Genomic DNA, 23,506 nt, shown 5'->3' with positions numbered 1-23,506 from the left:
ACAGACCATCCTTCCCTTTCTGCTTTTCCTTCTGGCCTCAGAGGCACGGTGACAAATGAAGGTTGACACACACAAACTGTTTACTGCCCCAGCCACTTTATTATTAACTGTCCATCTGAGTAATTGTGTTATGGATCCAACTGAGAGTCAAAGTTATGAAACGATGATAACCTACATCAGATAGATGAGTGAGGTCTTGTGCAAAACACCATCATTACTTGTCAACATGCAAAATGAAAAAGGCTCTTCTGGACTTCAAAGCAGGAAACTTCTTTAGTTTATTTATAATGTTATTTCATCTATTTTAAAAAAAATTTTTTTTTTTACATATTTTCTTAAATGTTAAAGTATGCACGCCTGGATGCACATAAAATGAGCCATTAGGAGTCACAGGATTATAACAAACTTCCCAAATAAACCTCAATTTTGACCAGTTTTTGTAGGCCACTGTTTTGATCAAACAGTGGCTTAAATGGAGAAAAAAGGAGAAAAAAAGGACAGCACAGTGGCTTTTTGCACTGGTCCAACATGACATGGAAAGTCTAAGGTGCTGATTTTTATTTGCAAACAATCAATTTAAGCAATAAATACTATTTATAGTTGTGAACTTAAAAACAATCACACTGTCAGTCATTGGAAAGGTTTATAATTGTAATGTAAATGTTTCATTTTAAAGAATGTTTTCCATGAAACAATCTTGCTGGCTAACATTTAAAACGAACACCTGAGGTTAAGATATGTGGAATTTACTCTAACACCAAGTTGTAATCAGACAAGTCTACAAGCTTAGATTTCAGATAATGCTTGCAACACCTAAAGCCCGGTGGGCTTAGTGAAAGGTCATGTCTCAGCCTGCTGTCCAAGTCTGAGCCTTTCTGTGCACTGTGTCCATGAATCTTGTCAGACAGAAGGCACACCGGCTGAGATGTTAGCTGTGGCTTTTTTGCAAACACAGGAGTGAGCAGGGAATGTCAGACAGAGATTCACACCAAGAACAACACTTAATAACGCCATCATTTTGTCTCATCCAACCAAACACAATATGTGAATAGGGTACTGTTGAACATTGGACAAAGCTCAAAGTTTTTCAGTCCTTTGTCTGGTTGAGTATTGTTTCCTAGCTCTAGATGGAAAGATACAACAAATGTAGTCTTTGTTTCAGAGACAGCTACAAGATGTAGATGTAAATATATCTCCTAAAACTCAGACACATAACCTTTAAATGAGGAAATTGTTGATACTAAATAAAAATAGCATTATTTCAGCCTGTCTGAACATCACACGTGGAGACAGGAGCTTGTAGGACCTGCTAAAACTCAGCTTTAAAGCACAGATTCTCTCATTTCTTCTTTAGTTAGGAATTGTTTGTATTTGTCCATTTTAAAAAAGAACATTGCTAATTTTGATGTTTTATTCATTCATTTTCTAAACCGCTTAATCCAATTCAGGGTCGCGGGGAAGCTGGAGCCTATCCCAGCTGGCTTTGGGCGAAGGGCAGGGTACACCCTGGACAGCTTGCCAGTCCATCGCAAGGCCACACAGAGAGACGAACAACCACTCACTCCTATGGGCAATTTAGAGTAACCAATTATCCTAACATGCATGTCTTTGGATGGCGGGAGGAAGCTGGAGTACCCAAAGAGAACCCACTCATACATGTGGAGAACATGCAAACTCCACACAGAAAGGCCACTGACCAAACCTTGCCCCAGCTAAGGATCAAACCAGCAACCTTCTTGCTGTGAGGCCACAGTGCTAACCACAGCCCTAATTTTGATGTTTTAGGGTTTATGAATTAGAATTTTACAGCCTTCCCCCTAATGATGATGATGATGATGATGATGATAATAAGAAGAAGAAGAAGAAAAAGAAAGAAGAAAGAAGAAGAAACATGACATGAGGAACAGGAAAAGAGACAAAAACCAACTGGGATGCACAAAGAGACCATGTCACCTTGTGTTTAGGTACTTTCATTATAAGCGTTGGTGAGCTTCAACCTGTTTATACCTTCAACAGTGAAAAGGTATACATATGCAAAGGTTTTTGAGGGTTGTGCAGATTACGATCATATCTTTGGGGGAAAAAACACAGATTTGAAAATGCAAAACAAAAAGAAAAAAATTGTAAATTTTTAAAGCAATAAGTAAAATAGAACAGCAGTTGCAAGTTACTACATATTACATTTAATTTAACATTTGCTTTAAGCTTTGCAATTTCTGGGAGTCTTTAGGTTTAGGTTTTGGTTTTGGTTTAGGTAAAGGCTTAGGTTTAGATTTAGGTTTAGGCTTAGGTTTTACATTTAGGTTTAGGTTTGAGCACAAAATTTTCTTGCCAAGCAATAATGGCTAGTAAACAACAAGTCACACCTGTCAGATGAAGCTTCTGAGGAAAATTACGGTTGAAAGTTGAAACATGAAAAATGTCAAGTTAAAAAACAAGATCTTCTACAAAGTCCCTTATATCAAATAGAAGTAAGTGATTTCATTAACTCTTTGAGCACAGAGCATGCTGGGAAGTATGGTCTCAAATTAAAGAATGCTATATTCAGGTTAACTATAAGGTGCTTCTTAGTTTTAAACTGATGTCTTTGTTAAAAGCACAATAATAAAGAAAATAAAAAGAGAATATGTCTTATGTTAGACTTTTATTCAGCTGATTTAGTACTACAGACATTGTAATAGGAGGGCCCGGATCTTATAAAATAAATTTTTTGTTTGTACATGAAACATGTGTTTTTCACCTTTTTGTTCTTGCAATCATGACAAGAAGAAAGTGCCCTGAAAGATTGCTTCAGGAAAAGAATAATACATGTGCTTGAAGAAAGAGATGAAATGCCGAGAGACAGCATTTGGATCAACAACTGTAAATCCTGTAAGCCTGCCTCCAAATACCACCCAAGTTACAATACCACCCAGCTTGAAGGGGAAACAGAATTCATCATCAGGCCCACTCAAAGATGACTCCAATGTTTTGTCTCTGAGCTTGATATACTGTAGTATTCACCGGTCTCGTTTATGACAGTGTACCTGCTGGTTGTGTAAGTAACCTCGAGTAAAGAAGTAACCCAAAGAGCCTGCCCTACACTGCCTCGCTGGTCTTCAGCTGACCCCAACCCTGCTCTTAATGTCAGCAGGATGACAGCGGTGCTGAGGAATTTCTCTGCTCTGTGCTTAAACCAACTTGCCAAGATGCTCTCTTTCGGCCGAGCACGTTCGACTGTTACGTCCCTGCCGGCTCTCACGTGGGCCTGCGTTGTGGAAATACAACCTGCCCTTAGTAACCTTTCCCAAACAGTGCCCACCTACGTGCAGCTGGACCCGGAATATGTATCCCCTTGCTATATTATGTTCAGTGGAGGCTGCAGGGACATGCCAGAACCTGCTCCTTACACACCTTACCTACCTGTATGTCCTATTAAGCGTTCTAAAGGCCTGAATGCGTGTATTAGTGTTTTTTTTTTTTTTTCTTTGGCTTTGTGAGAGTTTTTTTGGGATTGTGTAACACTAACGAGAGGCTATCCAGATGTGTGAGGCTCAGCAGCTGAGCAAACAGTTAATTTCTTCTCCACAACATGACATCTATAGAATGACCCGTTGTTCTAAAGAGGGAAAGACAATACAGCCTGATTTATTTTTCTTTTCAAACTATATTTGGTGCAATATGTTTAATCTTAGTCATCAGCCAGTGGCATCATATGCCCTTTAACAAATGTAAAAACGGAATAAGTCTTAGAAACAGCAAACAAGCATTTTTTCTGCATCAGAACACAAATTTTAAATTAACTTTATTCGACTTTGCAATTCAGTAATCTGGCATTTATTCATATGTTGGGTAACTTCTATGATATGTGACACTTTGCTCATTTCAGCCAGCAAACTTATCACAGTCAAATGATATTTGCATATAAATATGCAGAAGGACAAAGGTTTCATTTGCAGTCTGAGGAGGACAGACCCGTCATGTTTGAATAGACTTGGGTTTTTATCGCGGTAAACACTCGTGAGAGGAAAAGAGGAGCGCAGTGGGAGAAATAAAGTTTCAAAAATGATCTCAGCTACATATTAAAGTGTAGCTTTATTAAGATGGATTGCCCTAAAACTATCATAATCTAGATGTTTGCTGCACACTTGAATCCCTACAATATTGGGTATCGTCTCTGAAGTCAAACAGCTGATTATCATCAAGCCAGTTCATAGGATCAAGTTTCATCATTGCAACAAAATTAATCTCTAAAAAAAGTAATTTTTTATGTGACTGTTCACTACTGGCTTGTCCCAGAATCTAATTTACCACACAAAGATACAGTAGGTTGATCACGGACACATCCAAAAGGGGTTACGAGCATAAAGACACTGGTAAAATCTAACTCGGTTAAATTGTCAATGTCCAATCACCAGTGATCTGACTGAAAGTTATAAACTGCGACACTTGATACACTTTCTAAAAACTATAATAACTATAACTATAGCTATAACTATAACTATAACTATAACTAATACATCTGTGATGTTGGATTTATAACTTATGGGAAATGATAATAAAGGACAAAAAACAAAACAAAACAAAACATTTTTGTTTTGTTTCCCTTCTGCATCCACCATGAGTTGACATTTTCTAGTATCTTGACAGGTATTGCACCTTAAACCATGTTTTGATTCTCATCTGGTGAAATATTTCAAATTATAATTGATGGAGTAGTGAAAAAATTTAAATATTTTATGACAAAAATCATGGATACCAGAAATTTTTTCTCTTGTAACATTACATGATGACGACTCCTATTGATTTTCTAGCAATAAAATTATAGACGCTCCTGCTGGAGATTAATTTTGACAGCTCATAACAACTACAACCTTTATTGTCATCTTCAGCTTAGAAATGCAGTTTCTCCAATCTGACACGATTGTTAAACTTAAACTAAGGTTGACGATAGAGTATCTATGATTCAGGCTGTAACACATGTACTTGCAGAGCTCCTAGCATGATAATTTTGTGCGACAGTAGAACAAGACTAAACCTACAGTAGAGAAGTTCTTTGCAAAGAGCCATTGGCTGTAAAATGCATTTCAGGACCTCCAAGACAGACAGAAATCAAGTCAGCTAAGTGGAAGTAAGTGGAATTTTCCAGACATATTCAAAAACATACACAATCTATCCTGGCAGAGAAGCACCTTAGCAACGCCCAAACCATTTCATTTGTACTTAATCTACTCGGTTCACTGGTTTCTTAAGCTGAGGCTGAACTCGGTGTTGTTATAAATACCCACCATCTGTGCATTTAACAGTGCATACATTGTCTGGAACATGTTTTCCAGTACATCATTCAAAACCACTTCACCTTATACAGTATAGGACTTGTCTTAAACAGTGATTCTTTTCAAGGGTAATCTTTGGATCAGACAAAGCACGACTGAATGTATATGATTCACCCTAGTTTATATATCCCTTGCCGTTCATTTGGTATTTAAAACTATCTAATGCTTGTAGCAGAAACACATTTGCTCTTGGTAAAACTGCTTTTGTGAGAGATATAGTCTTCATCAGTGTCATTAATTCTCTTGAGCAGATAAACATCCCAGTGCTATTAAAAGGACTGTGTCTGGGAGGATCCCTGGTGAGAGTGGATCAAGACAAGATGTGATGAATTCTGAGTCTCTTACAGCAGCTGACAAAACCTATTTTCAACATGCAGCAATGAACACAGTAGGAAAAGGCTTCCATTCATTGCTTTCTGGACATGTTTTAGTAGATGTGGCAGGGATGTACAAGATCCTGCAGGTTGTGTCTTCACAGGGGTCTGTCAGCAAACATGCCACCAGATCTACCCTGCAGGCCTGTTTGTTTCTGAGGCCACAAACTGCTCAATCACATCCCTCAAACCTAGGCTCCTCCATTCATCAGCAGAGGGACAAAATAACAATTTTTTTTTATCTTGCAGTGGGGTGTGACACATTTTTTGTAATAAAATTCAAGCATGCAAACAAAAAATATTTGGATAAAAACAGCAAAAGTTTAAGCTATAGCGTTTCATAAAATCCATTAAAGTAAAAAATAATGTATAGCCTTTAATTTCATGTACTCCCCAGAATGTGATGAGAGATGTTTTTTTTTTTTTTTTTTTAACATTAATTGTCATTTCACCCAATAACACAAACAAATGTTCATAAATGAGACTGAAGTTTCACAAATTACCAAGAGTCTGCAGGCTGAAACATGTAATCTTCTGTATTCTGTCATTGTAAACAATCTCATAAAAAAAAAACATTGAAATGAATTCTACAAAAATATATGTTCTGAGTTCTTATGCGAACCTGTCTGCACCCAACTTATAAAAATATTTTATGCTTCATCTCTTCAATATATTTTTTCATGCTTTGTTGTTGGTTCCACATAAACCATCCTCCTGCTGTATACACTCACCTGCAACATTTACAGTGTAAAACTGTTTAAAGTAAAAGATCTTCCCAGAGACAAACCAAAGCATAAGTGAACTATGTGGGTGCTTGGGGCCAGCATGCCAAGTGTGCTTAAATTGTCAAGATGTCATGAATTAAAAAAAAGAAAAGAAAAGAAACAAAAACAAAAACAATGCCGTTAAATGATAAAAAAAAAAGAAAAAAAAAAGGTAATAATCATGAAATCTCAATTTTGTACTATTTTAACTGGGGTGAAGGTAAGAAAGCTACAGTTTTAAAATATTTCGTGATGGAATATTGCAGTTTTTCCACACTTTTGTACCTTTGTTTAACATGATAGAAACATAAGTAAATAAACATTTAGCTTTCTTTTTTATTTGTTAATTTAAAATAACTTTGCTATCCCCAGGTTAAGAGTGAAACCAGAATAATGTAAGTAAACTACAAATAATGCAAATGAATAAGTCTGTTAAACTTACAGTGCATGAAATAACCAAACATTAGAAAAAATTGTTTTAACCTTACAGTAAATATGACCCTTTAGGGCAGAGGTGCCCAAGTCCTCGAGATCTACCATCTTACAACTTTTAGATGCATCCCTTCTCCAACACACCTGAAGCACATAGCTGAATTCCCTCCTCTGCACGTCATTCAGCTCTGCAGATGCATGGTAATGAGACATTCATTTGAGTCAGGCGTGTTGGACAAGGTTCGCATCTGAAAGTTGCTGGATGGTAGATCTCAAAGACAAAAACCCGGGCACCCCTGCTTTCGGGCATCTTCCTAGCTACTGCCCCCTGCAGGGATCAGACAAAAAATTACTACCTTCAATGTTACCTAATCAGAATGAATTCCTATGATTTCCCCTTAACAAGCCTCAAAGACCTCCTAAAAGGAATGCTTTTATCCACAGGCAGCAGTTCGACACCCAGATACAAAAAATGTATGTGCCAGATCAATGTCATGTTAAGTCAATGACATATTTCACAAAAAAACGGATTTGGATTTGGGATTTTGGGTAACATTACTTGGAAAGGGTTGGAAATCAAAATGACTTCATCAGGATAAGTAAATATCCATTGTTGGAGCTAAAATGCATGTTTTTTTCCCCACAACATCTCCATCACCTTGTTGGACAATATGTTGGTTAAATTAGATGGAAACGCAACAAAAAGTTAGAACAGCCCTTCATCACCTCTGGTTCAAGCTATAAGCTATGGAAGGATAAAGAGCAGCCATCTAAGGGAAAAAAAATTAAGTTTTTGTTTCGGATAAATTGCTCTTCTTTAATTTATTGTTGTTAATGAAATGTAGGACATTTATGAGCAACATGATGCCACCTGTCTGCATGCAGTGATACCTTCATGTGTGTGCCTGTGTGAACGCGTTGCTCTCAGTAATTATCTACCAGTGGTTACACCTATATCCAAGCTGTCTTTTATAAACCAAACCTTTAATCATAAAACTACACGCACTGATGGAAAGATGTAGTTGTGTTCCTGTCAGGTTTAAGGGTATAGTGTTGACATTATCACAGTGTTATCTGAGGTATGATAGCAGAATCTCACCATGTCTCAGCCTAATATGAAGTAAAATTTTTCTACATTTTGTAAATTAAACATTTTACTGATCTACTGCACACGGTTTCGGTGTTCTAGGACGAAAACATGAACATGTTTTGTTTCGCATTTCATGCAGCTGCTCTCGTTGCCACTAAAACTGGAAATGATTTGAATATGATTAATGTTATTATCCTGCGATGGACTGGTGAGCCATCCAGGATGTACCCCGCCTTTCGCTCAAAGACTACTGGGATTGTCTCCAGCTTCCCCATGACCCTTCATCAGATTAGGCGGTTCGGATAATGAATGAATGGATGGATGGATGAATGAACGAATAATGTTGTTTCTTCATGCATGCGTAGACAAACATCCCATGGTGCCTATTTTGAGAGGAAGAATGTCTTATACTTATAATCTGGTAGGAATGCACTGAATTTTTACTAATGATGCGTTCAGACTGCACAATGTCCCACTGATGATGGTGCGTCTAGATTTATGCTGATGATGCAAAAATCTTTCATGACAGCTTCACCCTTTAGGAACCACACCGTAGTGGATATAATCAGAGAAAAACAACCTTTTGTTTAATGTTTTCATGAGATTTGTTGACAACAATAAAAATATAGAATATCCTTTAAATAAAACTGTAACACGAATGGAGAGCACATAACAGGGACACAGAGCGGGACAATGGCAACATTTCACACATCTTAAGCCAACACCAAAGCAACAACAGTGACGATATTCATATTTGCTAATAATTTGTAATTAATCATAGCACATTTGCAGAAATACATAATCAAGTTATTAAAGTAATTACTCATTTCATTTACAAAGTTGTTTTACACCAAATTTGCATTTATTACCAGTAAATGTGACTTGAACCTTAATAGCAGAAAAACACACTTGTACTGCAAACATAAACTACTTCACTCTTTGTTTGTGTTTTCATATCCGTGCAGGTGGAGAACGTTTGCTGTAATACTCTTGCAGATGGTACAGGAAATGAAGATTTCAACCCCTAAAAATGCAAAAAAAAAAAAAAAAAAGGTATAAAAACACATACATTTACATAATATACACTCCATCTTGCATTTGTATGCTGTTATCAGGCTAATTTTTTTTTTTTTTTTTTTTTTTTACATTTTACATTGCTATTACAAGAACAAAAAATAACATAAGGCTGATTCAGGAGCTAAAATGACATTTTTTCTTTTTGTTTACTAAACATTTCACTTTTTCATCCCACAGTAAATGGAACAGTAGAATTATTGCATTTTCATTTTTCATTAATCAAAGTTAGATACAGTAAATTCAGCTACCATACACTGTAGTTAAAATGAAAATGAAGTAGATCCTGAAACTTTTTTGCACAGAAACTCACCTTGTTACTCGACAGTTGCGTGTCTGAACGTAGATTCCTGTGTATATTATATCACATCTCACAATGTTGTTGGTAAAGTCTAACTCCAGGATGTGGAAATTTGGATTGACTGTAACCTGAAAAAACAAAAACAAAATCTTATTGGCTCTGCACACAAGCTTTTTTTTTTTTTTTGTAGGTCCTTTATTGAGCAGGTAAAACAGAAATTATTTGGCTCCTGTTACCTTCAAGATATAATTTCCTGGAGGCACATTAGTGATGTCAATCCACTGACAGTCGATGTTGGCAGCATAGGTGTCATGGCATCCTGGGCTCAGTCCCTGAAAACACATCCCAACCCACACAGTGCTCTTTAACATGATGACTCATGACTTCTGACTAGTATTTTCCTGCAAGTACAACAAATGAAGCAGATTTGATTTGAAGTTATACAAACAGTTCTTGGAAGCAGAGTTGTTATATGATACCAATACTAAGTGGCACAAAGCCTGAATCAAAGAGTCCAGACAACAGATCCAATAAATACTGATGTGTCCTCAGGACGTTGTTTTTCTTCTTAAACCAGAGTTTAAACGACAAAAACATTACTAAAAAGAAAAACAAAACATTTCGAGAGGACATTAAAGTTCCTATGCATTCCAGAACTGACTGCAGGGCATCTTATCTTTATTTCTTAGCTGATATACTACTACTTAATCAAAAACTTGATAATCTAAAAGAGTGTTGGTTTGTCTCTTGACTGGTTCTGTACTGATGGCAGACAGTATCAAAAGATGGGATTATGAAAAGACCATTTAAATCCATAATGTCTGGAAAAACATCTGAGACACAGTAAAGCCTGCTGAATCCAAAAAGAAAGCAAACAAGAACATGAGCAAAAATATTAACAGCAAACAGACCACAATGTTTTCTTTTTTAAGGATGGACAGAATCTGCAGAGAAATAACATCCAGAACCAGATGCTGATTTTTGATCACTTCAACTGAATACATAGTGTCAAGCTTTTCCTCTGGGTATAAAGACCAGAACAGTACACACACAATTTGTTTTTGTTGTCACCTGTGTATGGGATGTACAAGCGTAGCGCCGCCTGAATCCAGGGTCACAGCCTGTATCCTCTAGACAGAAACTGGCCTTATGTCCCTCAGCAACTTTCCGACCAGTGACGATGTCCAGCAGGTCGTAGTTACTGAAGGCATCCATACTGTGGTAGTGCCTGATGATAGAAAATATATGGAAAAGAAGAGAATATAACTTTATTTATTAATTATTTCTGAGTTCAACAATGCCTTTAGGGCCACAGTTGTATTGTTATGAATGAATTTTCATGGTCTGAAGGTGTTGTTCGCTCTTTTCAGATCTGAGTGGAGCCGCACTCAGATTTGCACTCACAGTTTGAAAAATGTGAAGTTATTTTCTTGTCAATTTTAGACCGAGTTAACTCACTGGTGACAGCTGTGCCAGTCCCACTGATATCTGGGCTTGAACGGGAGGAAGTCAGCAGTTCCTTGGTTCTTCACTTTCTGTGGAAATCGCAGCAGGACTCTGAAGTCGATGTCTCGCACTGTGGGTGCATAAGCCGACCTTGGATGGATCACAGGGGAAACAGGGATAAGCTGCACTGGAAAGTGCCACTGGCTCAGCTCCCAAGTCTAGTTTTCTTAAAAGTAACAGAGCGCAGATGTTTTGTTCTACTGAACATAATGCTTTTGGGAAAACCAACCCAGAACATTTATGTCTTGGCAGGACATTACGTTGGCGGATCACTTCTCCATGCCATGGTAAAACAGTAACACAATAGTTATCCTAACATATTGACAACTTCTGCTGACATTTCTGAGTGCAATCTCAAAACAGTTTAAAACCAAGAGGGTCTAAAATTAACCATCAATGAGGAACTGGCAAGAAAATAGTCTTTATAAATACTTCTATGTCTGGATCACAGTCTTTTTGCTACTATACACATACAAAACACCTGAATCCCTTTTGGCACCACAGATTACCTGGCCAGACAGTTCTCCTCAGCTGCACAGCGGAGCGCATACATCTGCATGCGTTGGATGTAAGCACCTGCTTGGATGGCATATGGGTCTGGCACAAGGTCTGGTAGTCCTGGAGGAGGGGATTTAAGGGACAATCGAGGTTTTTTTTTTTTTTTTGAGAACTTCAAGGATATCATTCTGTGAACAGTTTATTGTAGCAATCATTCTCTAACACTGATATAAGAAAGTTTGTGTGTTTGTCGACTGATATAAAGAAATTTTAAAGTATGAAGGTGTCATTCTGTGTTTTCATAAAAAAAAGTAACATTTAAAATGTTCTTTTATGTAAATGGATGTGCCACCTGTCAAAGAATCACATAGTGAGCTGACTTTCATTAAATTATATTAATTAAACTTATCTTATTATGTATATTCACTGGTTCACTAATCTTCATGCAATCTCATCTCTGTTTCCACAGAGGTGCATTGTCGTGGCTCTTATTACAAGTTAAACATCAGAGCACAGTTAAGTTTGCTCTGAATGAATGAATGAATGAATGAATGAATGAATGAATGATGCCTTTTTATTCTCAGTAGTCAATTATTTCCAGATTGGAAAAAATGCTAGTGTTTTCTATATTTAGATTACATATTTCTACAAATAGCCCTGTGATGGACTGGCGAGCTGTCCTGGGTGTACGCCGCCTTTCGCCCTGCTGGGATAGGCTCCAGCTTTCCTTCGACCCTTCATAGGACTAAGCGGTTAGGATAATGAATGAATGAATTTCAGCAAGTAGCTTAGTGGAGGCTCACTCTCTCACAGTCCACCTTGTGGTACCCTTTATGTTACTACAGTAGCCCAGAAAGACAAACCAGATATCCACTCTTAGAGCAACTTGTTGATTTCAGTCAACACCATAGCAGGGTTGCTGAGGGGAGTCTAATTGGCTGAAATATGTAAGTTCATCACTGGATACCACCAACTGCTCTGTTGGCTTCATGAAAAAGGTTCATTATTTTGAAGATGTTCAGGAATAAATTTTACGGTGGTATGAGTGTTAATATGGAAACTCCAACAATGTTTTTTTTTTGGCAGGTTTAACACACTATCCACGTTTGCAGGGTTTTAATTCCCTCTGAATTCAGAATATAAGTTAAATTCTTTTTCAAAAAGTTTTAAAATTACATTTTTAAACACCTAATTCCGGATGAAAATGACAATTCCGAAATGAACTTAATCCAAAGTAGCTGGTTTATTGTTATTGTGATCTTCTTTTATTTGGTCAGACTGGTTTAGGAGTACAGGCCAACACGTGACTCACCATTTTGGAAATATCTTGTTCCGTACCCTGTGCCAGGCAGACGGTGCGGGCGGGCCACTGACCTGCCTCTTGTGGGATTCATGTTGTAGAAAACCGAGTTCCTGTGGTTTTTTAGTGGGTTTCGAGGGTCGTCGTTAACCATGCCATCTCCATTGGCAGTGGCCTCGTTTGAAACATTCTCACTTTCTGCGGGAAACAGTGCCGGAGACTCCGACTCACTCTCCAGACCTGAGGGATGCACCGCGTTGGAATGATCCGTGTGCGCCCGTTGCCTGGAGACAGGCAATGCTGCGCGTAATTGCTGGTTTTGCGCACCGGGGCCTGGATCACCTCCTCTGGTGTAAAGCGCAGTATTATCCACCCCTTCTCTCCTCATAACAAAGTTTGGTGATCTCCCTGGTGAAGACGCGTTGATATATTCAGCTCCAAAGCGCTGCGCGCGTGTATAGCCTGCAGTTCCGGTGCCATAAGGGCTTTCAGGCCGCTGCCTGGCACCTGATGCCGCACCATTAATAACAGATACATATTGTCTAATATTGCGTCCAGCTGCAAGGGATGGTTGCTCTACTCGTTGATCCGTTGTAATGTGACTGGACTCAGCTTCTCTGGCTCTTCCAAGCACTCCCGGCATATGACTAATGGTGCCATCCCTCCTACTGCTCATCCTCGACTGGCTTCTGGACTGAACCGGGGCCTGGTACTCTGATCCAGTGCTCAATAAGCTGTAAACCTGTCCGTTGTTCTCCCACTGAATGCGATGTCGCCAGGGGCCAGCTGTGCGCTGCTGCCCAAAGATGAGGGGAAATATTCCTTGTAAAAAGTACAAAAACATAAGTAACCATTTTGCCATGACAACAAACCTGAAAAAAGAAAAGAAATCCTCACTGTCAATCACGAATGCCTAAATCACGCGGACAAACGTGGATGTGCTTTTAGAAGCAAATGAAAAAGGATGCGCTTTCAGTTCCAACTACAAGGACATGCCACTTCTCAGGAGGGCTGACAGCTGGAAGGGAGAGGAGGGCTGAAACTGTCTTTTTTCTGTTCATTTATCGAATTCAACCCAGTTACTTTCCTAAAGTCAAACTTCTAGAAAGAAAATTTAACCCATTCCTTGCCATGGTTAAGATTGGTTACACAAGGGGCGTTTGCTGAGTAAACTTTACACACGGGTGAAAACTGAAGTCATCCATGTGTTACCACACAGTGTTAATATGCTCAAAAGAAAAATCAGGTTGTAATAGTTGGCATTTGAAAAAAAAAAATTATAATGATAATAAAAACTATTGGAAAAACTAATAGATCACTGTCTTTAACTACAGAATTAACAACGAATAAATATTTAATTTAATTTAATTTAATTTAATTTAATTTAATTGTACATTTCAGCCTTACATTGTAAATTTAAAACGTCAGCGAGTGATTTCTGATCAAATATTCCCACCCTGGGCAAAAACTTGGGAAAGGATGAGCTGCATGGTTTCACAGTTAGAGACTTTCACCACGAGGCGGCGCTCTGAATCTACAAGCTACGAACTCAGTTTCACTTCATTCTTAATGCTCATCATTTATTACTTCCTAAGAAATCTTTGGGACATCATCTTTTGTTTGGTTTCATGTTACCCAACATCAGACAGCGAAGCTGGTCTTTATTTTTATTTGTTGTCAAAGTTTGTATTAGTTTCATATGTATATATTCTTGTCATGTCATACCTAAAAGATCAAATCATACTGCTCCCAGGTGTTTTTTCTTTTTTTTTTCTAATTGGGATGGTTTTTATACAAGTGCAAAATTAGAGGTTTTAAACCCTTTTAAATCAAGAAATACAGAAAAAATTTAAATGGATAAATAGACCTATGAAAGAAAACAAAATTCTTTTCATGATTTCAGGGGCAAAAAAAGGGAAACAGTCACCGGTAACGGTTTTCACAGTTTGGAAGTGCATGCAATTATTTTCAATACATAGTTTGTCTATTTTTGATACAACACATCCTGAGGGCTTCAAAGAACCGAATGTTGATTTTTCAGCAGCTGGGTGTCACGACCCAAATAGCACAAAGAAATAAAGATAAATTTATAACATGGAGTTATCAGTTCAATTAGGCCATAAAAGGTAGTATTCAGACTAACCAGGAATTTATTAATATTTAAGTCTAACTGTGTAGCTTTTTGGTCCTTCATTGTGCCTTCATAACTTTATACAAAGTAGCTTTCTTTGTAATTTTAAACAGATATAGGTGTTAAAATGTCTTTTTTCTGCATTTTCACATTTATCTTACAGCCTTTTCTAGAAGAAATATTCATTACCACTAACCATTTTTCTGTTATGAAACATATATGATACAGGTCATGAACAGTTTAGGACACAGTGATGAAGAGACTTTCTTTTAATCACTTCTCAGATGTCATATAGTCTGTTTCTTCTGCCAAATAGGGAATTGGGATGGTGTGATGTTCTATTCTTAGCCAAAGAAACCAAAATCCAGCACCGCCCTGCCTGCTGTCTGCAACGATCCTGATTTATAAGAGGCACAGATCTTCAGCACTGGTTTGGCACAAGACTACCAAGCAGGACATGTAACCCACAAAATATAGCCAGTAAGTATTGAAGTTGAATTAAGCCTTTTTTTTGTGTCTTACCTGAAAGTAAACAAATCACAACAAGTGTTGCCACAAAAAAAAAAAAAAAAAAAAAAGACTTTTACTGTAACTTAGGAGTGCTTGGAAATAAAACAAAGAGTTTCTGTTATTTTCATGGTACACCTACAGCTGCAGCAGCAGATCATTCCCTGAGTGAAAAACTAATTCTTTTACGCTTTGAATATATCTTATCCCATGAATCTAGGTATCCAGGGCTGCTCACAGCTTTGCTTCTTGTGAGATTTAACGAAGATGATGGTCTTTAAATGGTTTTACTGCGAGAAACTTCCCCTACTTGGAATATACCTGTTGTCTTCCCCTGAGGCCTCACACTGCCACTCTGAGGAATAAAATGATAGATCCAGAGGGTTTACCACAGATCTTGGGGAGGCAACACAGGTGAGATGCTGGAAAACTGTTTGGCAAAAGAAATGAACATAATGAAACTCTGCTGTTGCGTGGATATTTTGTATAGAGCATTCATGTACACTATATATACATATGTTTTTATTGTTTAAATGGAATAAAAATAGAATGAAAAATTGAATTTTACTGCTTAGACAAACAGATCATCATGCAGATCATTGGGTTTTTAGCGGTGCACATCTTGTTTATATCTGACTAACCATTGCCGGTATCATCTTCGGCAGCTCTGCTCATGTTTCAGCTTTGAGCAACATGCACCTAAGTCCATCCTCACGTTTTCATTTATCAGCCTGTGTCAAATTGGTGTTGAGGGTTTTTAATATGTTATCAATTGAAAAATAATTTACAGGGACCATAAATTCAGTCTCTGCTATCAATACCGTCCCATGTCCAAGTTGAGAGTCTTTGTCTGAGAGTGTATCTTGATTAGCTGGAAAGACAGTGTAAAGCACATACATGCACTGAAGTGTCTGGTTTAAAAAAACTGTTTGGAGATACTGTGCTGATTAAGTTTTATCTACTATAAATAATCTAAAGTTGAGTGTTAACTTCCTGGTCCAAATCCTGCAACCTAATAGCTAATATAAAATATACTGCACTCGTCAATAACACAGATAATATCACTTTATATTTTTGTTCGTTTATTTAGTTTGATATTGAATTCAATAAATTCAAGAGGTATAATATTTATTTATTGCCTCCTTCATAGCAAATAATTTGAGTGGCATAAAAGCTGTGTTTTAGATTGTTATTGTTTGAAATGAAAATAGGATATTCAACAACGTTATCGGGATAACAAGGATAATTCGTTACATATCCAGACCTTTAGTTGTCTTTTAGCCCAAAGGAAGAGAAAAGCTTTGATTAATGAAATTAACATGACTGCAAGTTTGATGAATTAAATTAACATGACTGCAAGCCGTAACAGGTCTTTCTGTTCTTCAGTGAAGGATTCTTCTCATTGTATGCTGCACAAATGTATTGACAAAAACTACATGAGATTACTGATAAAGGAAAGTGGAAAAAAAAAACAACAACAAAGAAATAAAGACAGAAACATTATATTCTAAAGATAGTTTACAGTTCAAAAGCTTCTAGAAGTTACTAATATACATCATGTTTTGTTTTAAGTCTTTTTGTGTTAGTTGAGCTGTACATCTGTCCTCAGATTTCACCATGTGACTCCATTCATGGCATGAATTTAAACCAATCTGAAGACATTAAACAAGTTTATGACATGTGCTGCAATCAAACAATATAAAACAAAAACCCTGCTCAAATACATTATACCCACATGTTCTTCGTCAGATTGCTTTTTTTAAAATTAATAAAATGATTTTAATAGTAATCAGTTTTTAAAGGCTGAAATTCAGAAGCTTATAAAGCATAATAGTAAATTTAGGAAGGTATGCATCAAATATTGACAAGAGATGTGGAATAAAAGAGTTATTCAAATTCCTCATATATAACCTTATCACTCACAGTTTCTTTGGTCTTTTGAAAAAGTATGACACAAGGCCAGACTGTTCATCTTTACATAAAGGACTGTCACTTTAATTTAAGATAGATAAGATAGTACATGTTACCATGCATCCACCTAAAACTATAATTAATCCTGCAAGGAACAAGTAATGAATAAAGCTGACATAATAAGATACGTCTTTTCGATGCTATATAGAAAATGTAACTTTGCATTTTGTTTGTACACAGCTAATTTGATGAGTTATAATTAATAAAATGTATATTCCTATACTGCCTTTAAATGGAAGGTCAAGTAAAGTCACCTCCAAAATGGATTGAGTTGTTCACATTCGTGGAACTTGAAGAGTCTCCATAAATAATCTTCCCATTCTTTTAGTGCCATAACGTCAACTTTACACATCTCTCAGGGGTCCTTGCAAAATCAGTCTGTCCAGCATGTGACAGCTGTTTATCTCCTGTGTCACTCCATCTCTTCCCTTATTTGGATGCTCTGGCCGTACATGTGGGGGTTTCCATGGTAGTGGGTGACGTGGGAGCACATGCCACCCCACAAAGTTCTCACCTTACTGGGTGGTGGTGTCGGGTGGAAGGGGACTGGCCCCTGTCTCAGACAAGGCCGAGGAACTTCAAGTGTGTGTGTGTGGCAATCAGAAATTGGCTCTACATTTCTTAAATTTGTTCCCTCGACACCAGAGGCACTTGTAGCCTAAATATAAACCAGCAGAGCAGCTACCCTCTGCAAGTGCTGGCATGTAAAGCCTCCCACAGATGCATCACAAGACCCTGAACTTCCCTGACACACCCTCTGTGATCTTGGGACTGAGCTCAATAATGTACAGTGTGATGTGAATTGTGGGAGCACGTGGAGATAAAAGCTGTATTCTTGGACTATAGAGCTATTTTGTTGGATTTTATTTTCATTCATTTCATTCACCATGAACCAATTCATGGTTTGCAGGGGTAGGGAGGGTTGGAGCCCATCAAGTAGCAGGATACACTCAGGACAGGTCTCCAGCTCATCACAGGGCCAAATTCAAAAGACAATAAAACCACTGAAGCTCACATTTAGAGAAACCAATTAATCTAGCACGCATCAAATTCAATCTAGCAATCTAGCAAGCCAGAGTATCTGGAGAGAACCCACACATACAAGGGGAGAACATGCACACTCTGCACATAAAGCAACTTTCTAGCTGAGGCCGCCACACCACCGCACTATTCTGTTTTATTTTTATATTTTTTGGTTCAGTTTAATCAGATGCAGATTCAGAGTTCTTTCGCTGATCATATCATTTCCTTGTGTTCTCATATTAAAGTAACAATATATGTGAAGATTCACTGCACTGAGTCTCCCCCCATTTCTGTACAGACAGTACAAGCTGACAGTACTGAGGGTCGAGCAACATAAATGACCTTTTTTTCTCTTGTCAAGGTGGAAACCTATCATTGAAACGCTTAAGCAATTTCATGCATGCCAGCTTTATTTTGACATCTTAACAGTTCTACTGTCAAGAGGAGTTTTAGAGGCTATGTTAAAGATAGATTGCACAATGACACCAGTTGTAAAGTTAAAACACCATGGAGCCTTTAACCTTACACCTGCTGCACATGATATTAACTTAAGCGAGACATATAGAGTTTGCTATTCTTTTACTGACTCCAACAATCCCTTTGGGGTGCAAATAAAAGTAAATTTACTTTTCAGATATTTACAGAAAAATCTCTGCCTTTTGGAGTAGTAGAAGAAGATCATTTGTTTTCTGAAAATTGAATATCTGCAGTTTTGGGTTGATGCAGGCAACATGTTTGAAAAAAAACATATCATTTCAAAAGTTAACTGGCTTCAGGTTGTAAACATAATGGGGTATTAAAAAAGACATCCCAGAGATCTTTTATCATTAAAAGTTCTGGTTGAGAAAATTATAAATTATTTCAAGATTGCATCACCTATTGTATGAAGTTTATAAAGGAGTCTGAGAAGAAACACCAGACAAGTTAAAGACTCGGTACTGAATGGCTTTGATGGACAAGCCCTCAGATAGAGTTGCCTTAAAAAATACATGATTCTGTTGTATAAATCAATACAGTGACTTGGGACCTGTTGCTTGCTGCATTGTCAAATTTAAAAAGAAAAAAAAGTCCTAAGGTCATTAATGGACTGATTTAAAGTGGAAATCTGATTAATCAAAACCCCCTTTTTATTTAAAAACATAGATGTAGCATCATCTGAACTAAAGAGAAACTATTAGCTCAAATGTTAAAATCCAGCATTATGATGCTGGATATGAGATGGGAGTGGAAAAACAGACAAGTCAGGGGAAAAATGAAAATATCTGAAGGTACTGTTGATAATTATTAATACAGCCTGTAATGGGATGAACTTCACTATATCAGCAACATGCTGTCAATTCTGTTCCCGCTGTGTCCAAAGGGTTCTGAGGAAAGTTTTTTTTTGTTTTTTTTTACATAATATCAAATATAACTTGTAATAAAGAAACTGCTGAGGATTGAATCTGCTGTTTAAATCCAGTTTAAATTCTGTACAAACAACTGGATAATAATTCATTCCTAAAAGCTAAAGCTGTCTGTGTCCTCTGTTCCCAAACTGAGTGATTTTTGGAAAACAGATGAAACAAAATTAACTGTTACTGCATTTGATTGGTTGTTTTTGCTCTATATGTTTTTCTTGAATGTAGTATATTTGTAATGACTGTTATATATTTCAGCGAGTGACATTACATTTCTCATTGTTATTGTTAAGTTAATCTATTTCTCTCATGCTGACAACTGCAGTTCACCCATAAGTTAACAAAAGCAGGATCTGAGCTAACATGAAAATTAGTTAGATTTCCTAAAAGATGTAGCTGCTCTATGATGTAGATTTATATGATTTTATCCTGACACATTTTAATGCGAGATGTGTCCGTTAACAGGAAATCTTAAAACTTCATTTTCCTTCCAGTTCTCTGCAATCTTTCATTTATTGTCACACTAAATCTAATCTGGGTGATAAGGGGATCCATTGAAGAGCCGAGGAATGACTGACCTTATCAATCACTGTAAACAAATTCACATGGTAAAACCGCACTGTTATGATGTTTTATGGGAATGGGTGTGTGTGTTAAAGCAGCTTGAGTGGGAAGAAAAACAGGAAACGGGAAATTGATTAGGTTGTTTCTTTGAGTTGTGAGACATAAATGTGTCCTCCCAGTGGACATTTCATACTTTCATATACAACAAGATACGAGAGTATGTCAGCTACTGGTGTTAAAACACTTGGCTCAATGGGTGATAGGTTTTTAGAAAAAGTTACACAGGGTTATACAAAACACATCACTTCTGCCAGTAATTCTTGATAAGTATCATGAATATCTATTTACAAATCAGGCTAGAAGTAAAGAACTGGTGTTACACATTGACTCAAAATATATTTACAAGTCTATACACATCCGCTGTCGGCCTGTCCTGCTGTGGAGACAGAGAAGATGAGATATGTTACTAACATGGAGTGTAAATGATCTGTAAATGAACCAAAATCAAACTGTCTGTTTACCTATAAGTTGTTCAGCAGTGAGTTTTGAACACTTTCATACACCTTGTTGTAGATCTCCTCCTTTGTTGACATCCCGTCGAGGTACTCTGTCCACAGAAAGATAAATCAAAGCTTAGTAAGATGGGCCATTTTAATTTGATTAATCGAAATATGAACACATCTTGAAGAATCAGTGCTGATGTTTTGTTAAGGATTAGGCTTTACAGACCTATTCTGTTGCAGTTGTTGTCCATGTCTTTCCTGTGTTTCAAATACATGGGCCAGACATGGCCTTCAAAAAGGCCAGGGGGGTCAGGGACAGTGTACGTCCTTGTGCTACAGAGACAGAAGGAGTCGAGAATTATTAGTTTCTGCTGTCGCTTGGAATCATTGTGAGTTACTCAGAGAGCTTGTTACCTTCTCCGTTTCTTGCACTCCTCTTTGGGAATGGAAATGTAAAAACATTTGTCATAGATGTCAATCAGAGGCCTGGAGAGGGGAGTCAGAGCTCAATCAGTGAGATGCTTCAGACGTCAAAAAGGTCAGTACAGAAAAGCAAAAAAGACGACCTACTTGTAGTTGTAGATGAGGAACCCTTCTATGATGAGAATATTGATCCCTTCATCTCCAGGTTCCTCAGCTTCAGGTGATAGACTGACTCCGTGTGAGCGGGCAAACTTGACTGGGTTTTCTTGCCAGCCCTTTACAGTGTTGACCATCGCCTCCATGTCCAGAGCAGTGATCACTGATACAGAACAAGGAGAGAAGAGAAAACACACTTTAACACACACAAACCCAGCACTCCTCACCAATGTGCTTTAACACACATTAGTCACGGTTAGTGAATGTCTTTAGCATTCACAGAATATTTGATATTTGAATATGACAAAGTTTAGGATTGAGTTGTTACCATAATACAGAAATGTGCAGGAAAGAAAAAGTACATTACTGCAGGGTTTTCCTACGCGAAATCCATTCTTACCATCCCACTGTCTAAAGCCGTCCTCCCCGACTTCTATTTGATCGGGTTTCTGAAATAACAGTCACCAATAAAACATTGCTGCAACCTAGTAACCAATCGGAGCTGATCACACCTGGACAGGACAAGTCAAGGACTCGTCTCCACCAAAAGTGAACACGCAGCGACTTTGTTTATTTAATTTAACAGTTTTGTTAAATGCAACCTTTGTGAAAGTTCAGTTGCAATACTTTTTGCCGTCCCAACATTACTTAACAATATTTTAAATCTTTGTATGTGAGTGGTAATGCTTTCTGACTCCTCTTTTGAGGAAAAAAACATTACAAGGTGGATTTTTTTGCTCATTTATTGAACTTAAAGTGATCTTTCAAGAGAAAAATCGCGCAGGTTCTCTTGAAATGGAGTTCTTAATCTTTTATTTATATTTTCTTTGACACGATACCAAGAAAAACAGCAAAACAAAAAACTAATTATGTTTGATGTGAGAAATATGAAGGTAACTCTAACATAAATGGACAGAGTCTGACTTTAAGTGGGGACGCTCAGCCCTATTCATTGACTGTCCAGGACACCATCAGCCAGATATATTACTAGGCTGCTGCGATGACAGGACAACTGCAGGTCAGACTGGCGATTTTCTTACTTTTTAGCATGAGTACTGTTGAATAGTAACTTTAATGTAGCAAATAAAACGTGAAATCTAATTCTTTCAACAAGTCAGAATTGAGAAATTACAAAAATAACTGTAGCTTTGAGGTAGTTTCTTAAAAGAAAACAAAATGCAGATGCTCTTACCTTGAAAAAGTCATCCTGATGCACCACACAACAGTTAGGTAATGTCTTTAGTAGTCTATTTGTCAAAGTGGTCTTCCCACCGTTGGTCACTCTGAATTTAACACCACATAGATATAAGTTACATCCCAAGTTCTTGTAAATTTCCATAAACATATATCTGGATAAGTAGATTGAATAGGACTTACCCTCCAATGCCAATGATGAACTTCATTTTTTTTTCTTTTTCTGTATTGGTCACTACTTGAATTCAGTAAGTAAAAGCAGGGAACCCAGCCAAAGCAAACAATCTATCAAAGGCTATTACTAAAGCCCTTTCCTTCTTCTTCTCCACAGATGTCCCCCCCCTTTTACTACTTCATTGATAGACAATCTCTTTGCCAGGCATATAAAGGATGTGGCCGAAGTGTCACACCCTCGCAGACCAATCACCCCCGCCTCCCAGCAGCCAATAAGCTGCCACTTAGAAATCAGGCGCACTAGTGATCCAAGCAGGACTTCTGGGCCTCACAGTGCCTGAAAGGACATCCCAGTTTTTGCACCTGCTGTCAGGGGTCAGCCACATGCACAAAAAAATCCTACACCCAACCAAGGTGTTAGATATCCACACTCAAGAATGATGGAGAAAATGAGATGTGACTAAACTGTGATAAAATTAGTCCTTATATTGAAAGACACAAACATATGTGGGGACTTAGTGAGGAAACTATTGTTAAGAAATCAGGATTGAAAACTGATTAGTAAAATCTGTCTTTTCTTAAATTCAAGTTGAATATTTAAAACGAAGATCCATTTCTGTAAGACCTTATCTGAGGTTCTCTCTCATGTGCAGATGACATTTAAAATAAAGGGTTATGTCCTTGGAAGGGCGGTCTATGGAGAGGACAAGAGCTGCCAGCTGTACAGTCATGAAACAGTAAATGAACAATAAATATTTCCACACATAATGTATATTCTGAGACATCTGTGTCACAGCACAAAGCGAGGC

The 23,506-nt window shown here is 37.5% G+C and overlaps 2 protein-coding genes across 4 annotated transcripts; both read right to left on the bottom strand.

The window, feature by feature from the left end:
- Positions 1–8,877: 8,877 nt before the first annotated feature.
- Positions 8,878–13,516, bottom strand: loxl5b (lysyl oxidase-like 5b; the record flags this gene model as incomplete). Its single annotated transcript, XM_079244310.1, has 7 exons — positions 8,878–8,999; positions 9,363–9,478; positions 9,587–9,682; positions 10,422–10,578; positions 10,809–10,946; positions 11,366–11,474; positions 12,667–13,516. 7 exons carry the CDS (start codon positions 13,514–13,516, stop codon positions 8,993–8,995), a joined length of 1,473 nt encoding a protein of 490 aa, XP_079100436.1. The 3' UTR covers positions 8,878–8,992.
- A 6,860-nt stretch (positions 13,517–20,376) lies between these two features.
- LOC306758800 (nicotinamide riboside kinase 2-like) lies at positions 20,377–22,882 on the bottom strand. 3 transcript variants are annotated; one of them, XM_079244189.1, is made up of 8 exons: positions 22,707–22,882; positions 22,522–22,612; positions 21,730–21,778; positions 21,321–21,492; positions 21,165–21,236; positions 20,977–21,083; positions 20,769–20,854; positions 20,377–20,680 (listed from the first exon to the last, which is right to left on the bottom strand). In XM_079244189.1, the coding sequence occupies exons 1-7, from the start codon at positions 22,730–22,732 to the stop codon at positions 20,769–20,771; spliced, it is 603 nt and encodes a 200-aa protein (XP_079100315.1). In that variant the 5' UTR covers positions 22,733–22,882; the 3' UTR covers positions 20,377–20,680. The 3 variants fall into 3 exon arrangements, with proteins under 3 accessions (XP_079100315.1, XP_079100314.1, XP_079100316.1); XM_079244188.1 differs by having other exon boundaries at positions 20,377–20,683; positions 22,707–22,880; XM_079244190.1 differs by lacking the exon at positions 21,730–21,778 and having other exon boundaries at positions 20,377–20,683; positions 22,707–22,763.
- Positions 22,883–23,506: the final 624 nt, after the last annotated feature.

This window comes from Telmatherina bonti (genome assembly GCF_933228915.1).
Source record: "Telmatherina bonti genome assembly, chromosome: 7".
Classification (NCBI taxonomy): Eukaryota; Metazoa; Chordata; class Actinopteri; order Atheriniformes; family Telmatherinidae; genus Telmatherina; species Telmatherina bonti.
The sequence above is the reverse complement of the archived record's forward strand: the minus strand, read 5'-3'. Positions and strand labels throughout refer to the sequence as shown.

Bases quoted from the DNA above. Each gene is read 5' to 3' on its own strand.
- LOC306758800 (XM_079244189.1), bottom strand. From the start codon at position 22,732: ATGAAGTTCATCATTGGCATTGGAGG. The intron at 22,613-22,706 runs GTAAGTCCTATT...TGTTAAATTCAG, and splicing joins TTCATCATTGGCATTGGAGG to AGTGACCAACGGTGGGAAGA. The intron at 21,779-22,521 runs GTAAGAGCATCT...CTGTTATTTCAG, and splicing joins ATCAGGATGACTTTTTCAAG to AAACCCGATCAAATAGAAGT.